Below are 12,305 nucleotides of genomic sequence, written 5' to 3' on the forward strand. Positions count from 1 at the left end.
TGTTAAAACACTGATTGCTGGGCCCCTCCCAAAGGCTTTTGATGCAGAAGAATGAGGCTGGGAACTGAGAATTTGCATGTCTAACATGATGCAGTAGAACAAGGCTGGGAACTGAGAATTTGCATGTCTAACACACTCCTAGGTACCCATGGCATTGCTGGCTTGGAAACCACACTTTGAGAACCACTGGCAGAGAACCATGCCTGGCATACAGTAAGCACCTACTAAGTGTTAGATGCTATTATCTTTTCCTGGGCTCTACTTTCTTAACCTCTGAGCAAAACACTCATTGCTCCAGTGACCCTTGGTACTGCCTTCCTGTAGAAGCTATTTTGAATTCTACTTGTGGAGGTTCCCAAAGGGTAGACCCAAGATAAGTTGCAACAGCACCATGCGGGAGCTTACTTATAATTCAGGTTCTTGGGTCCCAACTCAGATCTACTGAATGGGGATTTATAGGGGTGAGGCACAATATCCTGGGCTCTAATATTCCTCTGGCTGACGCTCCTGCATACGGATTTGAAGACTCCTGCTCTGCTAGAAAATCAACACAACCACCACAACAAGCCTACTGAAAACGGCTAGGGAGGCAGGACAGCTTAAGGTCCAGAGTACAGGTTCTGGTTGAGCTGGAGACCTGGCTCAGCTTCTTTGCCACCTTAGGGCCATAAGTTATGATGTTCATTTCAGTCTCAGTTTCCCCAGCTGTAAAATGGGCACCATTATAGGATCTACCTCACAGGAACCTCAGGTGATGCCAACAAAGTACCTACATATGACAGCCATGCAGAGAATGTTGGCTGCCACTCTAACCTTCTTCCTCACTGCTATGATGTGTCCTGGCTCAGTCACTTGAGACAGCTTATAAAAAAAGACATAAATACATAGGTGCATAGGATGGCTAAAATAAAGCTGCTTTTAAGCAAAGGAAATAAATATGTATCACACAGAAAGTGGGGAGCATGGAGTTGAAACTGTCGCTGCAGCTGTCTGAATATGAGATTTGAATGTTCCCATAGGCCAGAGCAGAGGGAAAACACAGCGGTCCCACAGTTCCCACTGCCTGAAAAGAGGAAGGAGGCCAGCTCTTTCTTATCCCTCTGCCACCCCACCTCCAAATCTAGGAGAATCCGGTCAATAAACCTCTGCACCAAGGCCCTGTGTTCCAAGGAGGTACAGCCACTTTATGTACCTGCTTCTTTAATTAATTCTCATCAAGAGCCACATGCAAAATCCTTAGATCCAGAAGATGAGAGATGTCACACTCACTTTGGGTGCCGGATATCAGGGAGTGAGCGATTCAGGGAGATTTTATCACTGACGTAAATGTTAAATCCATTTTCTCGGTACGCCTGATCCACTCTCTCAGCGTCGGTCATGGGGTAAGGTCTGCCTTGTTCTCCATTTCCTAGGAGCAAAGAGCAAAGTCAACGTTGCTAACTGAATGGAGTGGGGGAAGAAGGATGAAAGATATGATTAAACCACAGAGGTGAAACTTTATACTTGGATACAGAGTGGGCCTCCAGATTTTGTGGGGGGAGTATAAAGATGGGCAAGGAATGAGCATTTATTCAGCCATGGCCATTCTATGCACTTTACAGGCCTGTTCTCACGTAATTCCCACAGCAAGCCATCAGGGTGGACATGTGAAACTTCATTCTATGGATGTAGGCTCCAAAGTCCATACTTCCCCTGCTCTTCCAGGGGCCCCAAACATCCCTGACCATGGCATCCTATTACCTGGACAGAAGGCCTGCATGGGAGTTGACCAACCTTGGGCCAGTTACCCCAACTCTCTAAATTGCTGCTTGTTCCATCTGGTTCCCACAACCCATTGAGAAAGTCAAATGTGAAGTTGCATACATGACAGAATTTATAAACAGTATTATGATCACTCTCTAGGCAGGACAAACTTCATATGCAAATAAAAATGTTCCAAATGCTAAAAGATGCTTTGATCTTTTAAGTCAGCAGACAGTTAAGATCTGCCTAGCCTAAGCCACGATTGCCTGAAAAGTGTTGCTTTGAGGCAAGGATTTGGGTGGATAAAGTGCTAGCTGTCCTTTACTCTGCACAATCCCTCTGGGGAAAGTATCCCTGATGCACCTAGCAGTTATTCTCTGGGTTCCCAGGGTGCAGGTGATGAGCAGGAATGTCCACACCAACCCCTGCAATAATAGCTCAATAATCTGCAACTGGTGAGAGTCTTGAAGAAATGGCCATAAAATCAATTCATTAAAAATCACCTCATCTTCTGGAGCTCATGGTCTGAGCAACACCCCTATTTGCTTTGCAAAGTAAATGTTGACAACATCAGCTTGATGGGAAGGTACAAGCCGACAGGTGCGGCCAAGGGCTGTGCCTACTTCCACACAGCCAGATGACAGAGAGGACGCCACCATCTGTAACTCGGAAGGCTCCACCGTAAGATGCTGCTGGCTCGTGCCCAGGATGGATGCCGCAAGGGACACAAATTGCAGCCAACAGAAAAAGGAGAGCCAGAAGCATCTGCTTGGGGAGGGAAGTTTCTGGAAGGCAGTACAGAGGAGTGACTCAGTTCAGGCCCTAGAGTCTGGCAGGGTACAGCTTGAAGCCCAAACCTGCTACTCACAGTTCTGTCATCCTGGGCATGCCATTTGCCTTTTTATGATAGGGCTTTGCCCTTTGTATTAATTGGGATAAGAAGATTCAATGTAATGATTAAGGAGCAAAGGCAGGGCAAGATGCCTGGCACAGAGTTAGCACTCATCACAAGCTGGTTCTTATTATTCTTAATAATGTCTCCATTGCTTACTCTTTTTCTTGCTAGTTAGGCCCCTGTTCTGATAATTCTGGTAGGATAACTGGCAAATCAGCTCTTTTCAAATGTTTCATTTTTCAGTTTAAGCAGCACCCACCCCTACTTCATTTTCAATCACTGGTCTACAGAAAAAGCACTGCCATGCTTTAGATTTCCAAGACCACTGGTTATTATATCATCTCTATTTAGAGGCTTGTTGTAGTCTGTTTTTTTCATAATGTAATCTAAAAAAGAAATCAATAGTGGTGGGTGCCTTTAACTGAGATAAAAACAAGTCGTATTCCAATTCTTATATATCTATGGTGCTTTTGAGTATTGTAAAGTTGTTTCCTTCCCATCACCGTACTTGTCACCTTCACAACAACACCCCAAGGTTCTTCTAGCAGGAAGTATGAGCCCCACTGATTGATGGGGAAACCAAGGCTCTGGGAACATGGGATTTATCTGATGGTCACGTGATTGGTCAGTGGTGTCAGAGCTGCCCTCCTGCAGAGTCCAGGCTCTCTAGAGATAACTTTCCACATAATTTCTTTCTTTTCTTTTCTTTTCTTTTTTCTTTTCTTTTCTATTCTTTTCTTTCTTTCTTTTTTTAATTTTTATTTATTTATGATAGTCACAGAGAGAGAGAGAGAGAGAGGCAGAGACATAGGCAGAGGGAGAAGCAGGCTCCAGGCACCGGGAGCCCAATGTGGGATTCGATCCCGGGTCTTCAGGATCGCGCCCTGGGCCAAAGGCAGGCGCTAAACCGCTGCGCCACCCAGGGATCCCTCTTTCTTTCTTTTAAAGATTTTATTTATTTATTCATTAGAGACACAGAGAGGCAGAGACACAGGCAGAGGGAGAAGCAGGCTCCCTGTGAGGAGCCTGAAGTGGTACTCGATCCCAGGACCCGGAGATCCTGACCTGAGCTGAGCAGATGCTTAACCGCTGAGCCATCCAGGCAAACCTCCACATAATTTCTATATAGCCTACTCCTTCCCAGCCCTTCCCAATTCCCCAGTGCAACAGAAACTGCTCCAAAGGCTAATTAGCCAAAGAAAACTTTAGCTGAAGTCTGCTAAGTCCATTCAACCTTGCGGCTACAGAGCTGGAGAGGGACTGGCTCTGTCCCCCAGACCTGGATTCAAGTCCCAAGCCTGTCCTTTTCTCACTGTGTGATTGTGGGCAGTTTACCCCACATCTCTGAGCTATAGGTTCCTTCTTGTCAAATGGACCACAAAGGGTGACTTGGGGTTTCACCAAGAAAATGTGCAAAGTAGGGGCAGTCCGGTGGCTCAGCGGTTTAGCGCCGCCTTCAGTCCAGGGCCTGATGCTGGGGACCTGGGATCAAGTCCCACATCGGGCTCCCTGCAAGGAGCCTGCTTCTCCCTCTGCCTGTGTCTCTGCCTCTCTCTCTCTCTCTCTCTCTCTCTGTGTGTCTCTCATAAATAAATAAAATCTTTAAAAAAAAAAAAAAGAAAGAAAATGTGCAAAGTGTAGAGGATAAGCCTCTCTCACTGCAGGTGTTTAATAAATGTTGGCTCTTATCATGACAGCACTGCCTTTTAGTGGTAAAATATCTCATTAGGCGGGGAGACATCATCTATCACCCAATAAAGGTGGTGAGGACAATTCCTAAAGGCAGTGGATCTGGTGATGTGAGTGGATAAAGGGGTCAACTAACAGGTGAAGAGGGAGACTCCCAGGAAGCAGAGGAAGGGATGATGGCAAATGGAGAAGAATGGAGAAGGAGTCAACACAAGGTCCGGACATACCTGCTAAACATGCACACACACACACACACACACACACACACATACACGCACACCTATGTACATGCCAGCGCATGACACTGCTCTCCATACCTACGCGCTGGGCGTCCCTCCTGATGGCTTCTTTGTCATGCCAATCCTTCAGCTTCTGCCCATCTCCCACGAAAAGTATCTTCTTCTGCTGATTGTGTGAGCCCTTAAAAAAAGAGATAAAAACAGTGAAAAAGGAAGAAACAGGAAATAAATTTAATAACAAAAACCCAGAAATGGCACTATTTATGGGAGCTTTTGGTAATGATTGATGGTCTGTCATCAGCTGTTCATTTATGAATCCCCTCAATATACCTTTGTTGGTGCTGCCACATGCCAGTCAGGTGAGCAAAGGTCAGAGGGGTGACAGGTACACAGTGTACGCCCTCCTGGAACTCAGAAAGCAGCAGGAGAGAAACAGATGGACAGACATTTCTTCCCCCCGCCCAGGGAGAAAGCAGTAAGTGAGCTCCATCCGACAGAAATATGCGAGCCACAAACATGAGCCACATGTGTAACTTTAAATTTCCCAGAATTCATACTAAAAAAAATATATGAAAAACAGATGAATCAGATTTGATACTATATTTTACTTAACCCAATACATTCTAAAATAACATCATTTCAATATACAGTGTAAAAAAAATTACTGAGCTGTTTTATTCTTTTTGTTTTTTTTGTTTTTTTTTTTCTTTGTACTAAGCCTTTGAAATCCTGTGTGTACTTTACAGTTCTATTCATCTCAATTCAGACCCTTCCAGGTGGCTCATGGCTGCATACTGGGCAGGGCAGTTGAGTGAACCTCAAACCAGAGGCCTGGAGAAAAGGCTGTAGGAATTGACCTCCACCTGGGAGAACTAGGGAAAATTTCACAGACATGAGGGTATTTAGGCTGAGCTTCAGGGGAGCAGAAACAAGTGGCAGGGCATTGACTATTTCCAGGTGCCGTGGAGTGGTACAGGGCTGGGCTGGGCCTGAGGACCTTGGAGCACAGGAGCAGAAGTCAGATCTTGGTCATTTCTACAGTCCCAAAGGCCCAGTCCCAAAGAAGGTAAACATTTGGCGATTGTGTGTGGAATGCGTGAACAAGCAATTGGATGGCTGAGGGAAAATGGGGATATACAGTAGTCACAAAAGAGCAGCCCCTAGGGGCCAGGCTCTGAAGGCATTTATTGTGTCCGGGAGGTGAGTCCATCCTGGTGGGCCCATTAGGAAGTGGTTTCTCTAATTACAGGAGTTGCATTCCAGGATCTGGGGGTTATCAGAATGCACCAGATGCTTCCCCATGCCAACAGTCAAGTCTAAAGACTTGGCCCGGGGGCTCAGTTAGAGCCTTCCCCAGGTAACACTGCATAGCACGGCTGATTAAATACCTTCCTGTGTTCACATACATGAGAATGGCTTTCCCTATCATCTTGCCCATTAAAAATTCTGCAGACTTGTTCTTGCCATTGTGGCATGCAAGATCCAATAGTCCTATTTCCTATGTAATTAGCTACAAAGGCCCTGAGCATGTGGCATGCTGCAACATTAACACTAACAAGAAGTAACCAGAATAAAATCATCCCAAAACCTGTTTATTAAGTGTCTGGCTGATCCTTGTGTTAGCAGATTTTCCACAACAGCTCAATATCCTTACATCAGCTCTAATGATAATAACAATCCTTTGCATTCCCTCTCCTGTAGACCTCTCTGCATGGCAAAGAGCAAATTCTGAAAGTTAGCATGCCAGATGTGTTGGTCAGAGAGGGAAAGAAAACTGTGATAACAAAGCCCACATGCCTACAAACATTTCTTGGGTTTCTCAGAAATCACAGAAGCTGAACTGGAGTTTCCTTTAGCAAGTTTCAAATGCGTTCAGAGACATTTCTACAGGACACACACAGTGCTGCCTTGGGAGGAGGGCTGCTAAGAGTGGGACCTTGACCCCCCCCCCCCCACCCCCCCGCTTTCAACCAGACCAGCAATGCATCTGTCTGTTTTCTGTACTGGGGTTCCATGTGGATTTCATTTTAAAAAGGCCATCTGCAGGGATCCCTGGGTGGCGCAGCGGTTTGGCGCCTGCCTTTGGCCCAGGGCGCGATCCTGGAGACCCGGGATCGAATCCCACGTCGGGCTCCCGGTGCATGGAGCCTGCTTCTCCCTCTGCCTGTGTCTCTGCCTCTCTCTCTGTGTGTGTGACTATCATAATAAAAAATTAAAAAAAAAGCCATCTGCTAAAAACAAATGGACAACCATATGAGCCTTGCAGTGGGTCAGTGACCTGCCTAAGGTAAAATGCTCCATTGCCAAGATGTCAAGAGGGATTGGTCAAGGGCTGTTTAGCGATCTTTTTTCTCCAGTCCTCCCTCCCAATTCCTTTTCCCTCTTCTGCAACCCAAAGGCTGGGAACTTCAGTTGACTGCTTAGGTCACTGGTGGAATGAAGACTCTCAACATGCTGAGGCTACCTTACTGGAAGGAACCCATCTAAAGAGGTTCTCAAAGTGTGAGCAGCACTGCCCCACCTGGGACCTCATTAGAATGTTCATTCCTGAACCCTACCCCAGTCCTCCTGAGGCAGAAACTCTGGGGATGAGGCCCTATGATTTGTGTTTCAACAAGTCCTCCAAGAGATTCTCAGGCACACTCAAGTTTGGGAATCTACTGGTCTAGGATGAAAACAGCCATGATCCTGCCTGCTTGCATGCTGGTCAGACCAAACCTGGGCTCTAACATCCAAGTTGAACAGATATTTACCATCAAAGGTACCATCACAAAACCCTTAGGTATGGTTGCTGGCAAAAACAATCGTGGCTTTGAGGTTTTGTTTTGTTTTGCCTTGTTTTTTTAATTGTCAGCGTAGAAAAGAAGGAAGATTTTTCTTATTGTTAAGGGGTCAGATGACCCTTAAGGACATTTCAAATCTAAAATCCCACGAAGGGCTCAGTTTCCTCCATCTGTTTGTGAAAGTCTTCCCTTGATACTGGGAATGGGGTACAGGCTTGAATATAGTTGGTATAGTTGGGTATAGTTGTGACTATGGGTATAGTTGTGACCTCATGGAAGTATATTCCTTAAATTTTGTTCTCAGAATGAACAGTGAATTGCTGAACTGACAGGGTAGAGAGTTAGGGCCCCAAAATTCTGGGAACTTCACACCCTCAGCTTCTACCACCTGCACTGCCTTTGCTTTCATGATGTTTGACCCTCTGGAATGTTCTACAGAGAAGACTTATGTTGTTTAGGTGGTCCCAGTAGCCCTTCTATCTCCCTAAACTAATAGGATGTCAGAGCCTGCAGACACAAGGAGTTCTGCATGTCTAAGCATGTACTTACAGAGGAACCTCAAATACCCAAGAAGCTAAGCTAGCTATCAGAATCAGTTAGTTCACTCCTCTCTCATCTTACAGATGGGGAAGCTGAGGTCCAAAGAGGCCAAGCTACCCAACCAAGGCCACATAAGCAGATAAGAGGATAGGAGCCATGTTCTTTGACTCCCAGGCTAACTTTCGGTGAATAGAGCCCTTGCAGTGTGATTTTTTTAAAGATTTTATTTATTTATTCATGAGAGACAGAGAGAGAGGGGGAGAGAGAGAGAGAGAGAGAGAGGCAGAGACACAGGCAGAAGGAGAAGCAGGCTCCACGCAGGGAGCCCAATGTGGGACTCGATCCCAGGATTCCAGGATCATGCCCTGGGCCAAAGGCAGGAGCTAAACCACTGAGCCACCAAGGGATCCCCCTTGCAGTGTGACCTTGAACAACTTACATGAGTCACAAGTCCGAATTTTCCTATGTGGAAAATGGAGACAGTGCTATCTACCCAATAGGTATTTTCAGAGTTGGTGAGAATATCTCAAAGACAGAAGGTTATCCTGAGCACTTCCAGAATTTATACATAAAATGTAGACATCAACACCTTTAGGATTTTAAAAATCTACTGTAAATTGACATTTTCTTATCAAATTACCTTGATACAGAACTCAAATTTTGCTATATGGGTTAAAAAAAAAAACCTTCCAATTAATAGGTCTGAGCTTTGGGTAAGAGAAAATTTAGGTTCAATCCTAGAATCACAGACTTTTCAGTGCCCAAAGGACCCTTTGAATCCTTACCCACAAGCCTTGACAAAAACTGTGGTTAATTTCAGGTGGTTCAGGACTCTCTGAGGCCCATCCATAGGAACTCCACAGATAGATCATCCAAACTACACCAAATGTTTATCAAAACCTATTCTGTGCCAGGCACTGTGCTAGGCAATGGGGATACAGGCATGACAACAAAGGTCCTGCATAAGTGTTAATGGGGTTTACAGCCAGATCAGTCTCTCTCAAAGGGAGGTTTTTGGGAGCCCTGGGTCCTCATTATAGATGTAATTTCCTGGCCCCACCTTGAACCTATTAAATCAAAGTACCTGAGGGGTGGGAGACCAAGATGTGTTTTTAAACACATTCCCTAAGTGATTCTGATTCACAGTAAAGCTGGGAAAACCATTTGTCTAAATCCAGCTGCCTCAATATACAGATATGAAATCTGAGGTTAACAGAATAGAACAGATTTGTCCTAATTCCCATAGCTTACCAGCCCCCAAATCCAAACCAGATCTTGCTGTTCTCTCCCTGGGATAGATTGTGAGCTTCTCGAAGGAAGGGGTATCTCTTGTTCCGGTTCATCACTATGCATTCCTAGGCCAATACCTGGCCCACCTGAGGCCCTCAATAAATATCAGGTGAATGAGCAAATTGCTGCTCATCAATGGGGCAAGTAGTCTAGTTTAATGACTCTGGTTTCAGAGGTGAAAAAACCTAGGTTTTATTTCCAGGGCAAACTTCCTTGACTGACAAATAGGAAAAACTAACAGACGAACCACAACTTGTGGATTGTTGGGAGAATGAACTGAGCTAATTTACACACAGCATCTAGCTCAAGGTCTGGCACAAAGTTAGGCATTCTCAGTAAAGGGGGCCTATTAATACATTATTTTTAGAGAAAGCTTATGATCTGGTGCTTGTGATGGGCACGTCTGGGGGAAAAGAAGAGGGACGGGAATCAAATAATAAAATGATAAGCCCTTCAAGGGCAACCAACCTAATACCTGAGCCGTTTCAACTGGCCATTGCTGATAACGGGATTTAGAGAGTCTTCTCATTCACAGAAGGGCACGTGCCCATGTGGAAATTCTTCAGACAAGAAGAAATTCCTAGTTAATAGTGGCATTTTGCAATTAACAAATGTCACAAGACCTTCGGCAACAAGAAAGGCATGGATGACATTTCTCAAAAGACAGCAATTCCTACACAATCACAATCACTTAATAATGTGCAAGAAAGCAAGTCTGGATTTTCAGTCCAGAGTTAACTGTAAATTTCTTTAATTCTATGGACTCAAATATCTGTCTGTAAAAGCTGTGACTGTTTCCCCCGCAGCAACCGTCTTTTGCCCTTGATTACCAGGGGTCCTGTGGCTACAGGAAGCAAAGGGGTTGGGAGGGAGCATGGCAAGAGAGGCAAGGGACAATCTGTGGAGGAGGCTGCCAGAATTAACGTGGAAATCACATTAAACAATAAATTGGAAATGGCTTTTGACTGGCTGCTCTAAAGAACTGCTTCTGGTATCAGCGTACTTTTACTTAACATTCCATGGGAAGAATCGATTAGTGTTCAAACAGCCACACACTCACACACACAAATGGAGTTTTAATCTTTTGTTTAATCACTATTTAGCGTGCCTGGCACCCTTTGGAGGGGAGGAAGAAAGGTGGTGAAGCAAGCCAACTGTACTCTGCCCAAGGAGAAAGATCTGTCCAAGTGCACACTCGAATCCCAACATTGCAGATGCGCCAACTCCCTCTCAGAGGACACTGCCACCTATGGCTGAGCTGGTGACTATCTTCAAAATACAGGAAAGGGGCCATCTGCTCTAAAACCACAATGCTAGAAGTTCAACTGAGCAGGTCATCTGCTTCATCTAGGGTCTGAGGACATATTATGGACCAGATTCTGCTGCAAATTTTATCATGGCTTGTCCCTCCAAACCCCTTTTCAACTAGCCCCACAAAGGCTCTGAGGTTTAAATGACTATATAATTCCAAATGTTTGTCTATCTGCTAAGGAGATTATTCTAATAACCTTCACACACACACACACACACACACACACACATGCATAGAGCAAAGCATTCTCTTCAAGGTTGCCTGCAAGGTTATATTTCAAAGATCAGGTACAGTTTAATTTCGTTGAAAGCATAAAGTTATTTTAAGCAAGGGACTTTGGACAATTGAGTAAATGTACTTCCTTTATGAGTTTTGAGGACATAAGCTACATTGTTTTTATGTTTTCATTCATTCAACAAATAAGGATGACTTTGTTGATAAATTGGTATGTCCAAAGAACTGTGGGGGAGATGGAGATAAATAAGACAAGTCCGTGGACTCAACAAATAGCATGGATAGGAGACAAGCATGCAAGAAATGAAAAAAACCCACAACACTAACATAAGGGCCCCAAAAGTTGTATGGATAAATTCCACAGATATTTACAGGGGCAAAGATTAAATTCTACCTGAGACAATCAGGGAAGAGTCTTTGAGAGAGTTGCCTAAAAGAATGGGTAGGATTTTGATAGGTAGCAATGGGGTTCAGAATCTAGCTGGAGGGAAAGCATGTACAAAGAAATGGATGTCATGAAGTAAGGGACACATTTACTTAATGGCAAGGGGCTGATTTGGCTGGAGTGGGATGCAAAAAAGAGTCATGAAGGGCACCTGGGTGGATCAGTCGGTTAAGTGTCCAACTCTTGATTTCGGCTCAGGTCATGATCTCAGGATAGTAAGACTGAGCCTTGCAATGGGGCTCCCCACTCCGCAGAGAGTGTGCTGGCTCTCTCTCCCTCTGCCCCTCCCCCTGCTCACGTGTGCTTTTTCTCACTCTAAAATAAATACATCTTTAAAAAAAAAAAAAAAGTGAGAGTCATGAGCCATGAGGCCAGGAAGTCTGGACCAGAATCTGAGGGCCTTACACAGGAGCTGTTCAGCAGGCAGGAGCCACAGAAGGTCTCTGAGCAAGGAACAGGCTAGAGTAGCACTCCAAGAACAAAATGGTACTTGCAATTAATCTCAGAATCCTCCTCTCCCTGGGACAGATGGCAGAAGGAAGATGATCTTGTTTTCACTCAGAGGAAATGCTCCGTCTTTGTGGGCTGAGGACCACTCTCATTCCAGCTTTCCACAGGTCAGACTTAAAGGAGGCTGATGGAACCCCAACCCCAGTAGATAGGACAGCTGTTCTGCGACAACCTACTTTTCACCATAACCAGTACCAAGCTGTATGAGAAAACAAACAAACCTAAAGGGCACTGTCTATGGGGGGACAGAGACGCTACAGCCCAGCAACCACAAGACTGCCTAAGTCTGCTGAGCCCAAGTCCAGCGAGTTGGCTCTTCGACTCGGCCACTGGGTGCATCCATTTTCCTCTCTCCAATAACTCCATGGTGTCAAAACCAGGATGCTGGAATCCGAAATCTAGAAGGGGCTTCATTTCCTAAGAGGGTAAAGTCATACACAGACAGCAACCACTGTTAAAAAGGCTGCTCCTGTACTTCCAAGGGCAGAACTATACCACCTGTCCAATTCACCCTTTGTTTTGAATAGATGGCTCTAGAAAAGGTCATTTGCTACTTAAGGTGTGAAAGCTCATTAAGAGACTTTTTCAACAGCAGAGAGAAAAATAGCCAAGATATTTTGTAATG

General features: G+C 45.0%; 1 protein-coding gene across 13 annotated transcripts in view; it reads right to left on the reverse strand.

Moving 5' to 3' along the window:
- Positions 1–12,305, reverse strand: part of GALNT10 (polypeptide N-acetylgalactosaminyltransferase 10) — a 216,131-nt gene that overhangs the window by 117,177 nt on the left and 86,649 nt on the right. For all 13 annotated transcript variants that reach the window (XR_013378346.1, XR_013378345.1, XR_013378341.1 and 10 more), the window contains exons 2-3: positions 4,645–4,747; positions 1,270–1,408 (exon numbers count right to left, since the gene is read on the reverse strand). Coding sequence is in view for 2 of the 13 variants with exons in the window: in XM_077895782.1 (XP_077751908.1) it covers positions 1,270–1,408; positions 4,645–4,747 (242 nt within the window). In the remaining 11 variants the exon portion in view is untranslated. The remainder of the gene's footprint in view (positions 1–1,269; positions 1,409–4,644; positions 4,748–12,305) is intronic.

This window comes from Canis aureus, chromosome 4 (assembly GCF_053574225.1).
Source record: "Canis aureus isolate CA01 chromosome 4, VMU_Caureus_v.1.0, whole genome shotgun sequence".
In the NCBI taxonomy this organism is placed as follows: domain Eukaryota; kingdom Metazoa; phylum Chordata; class Mammalia; order Carnivora; family Canidae; genus Canis; species Canis aureus.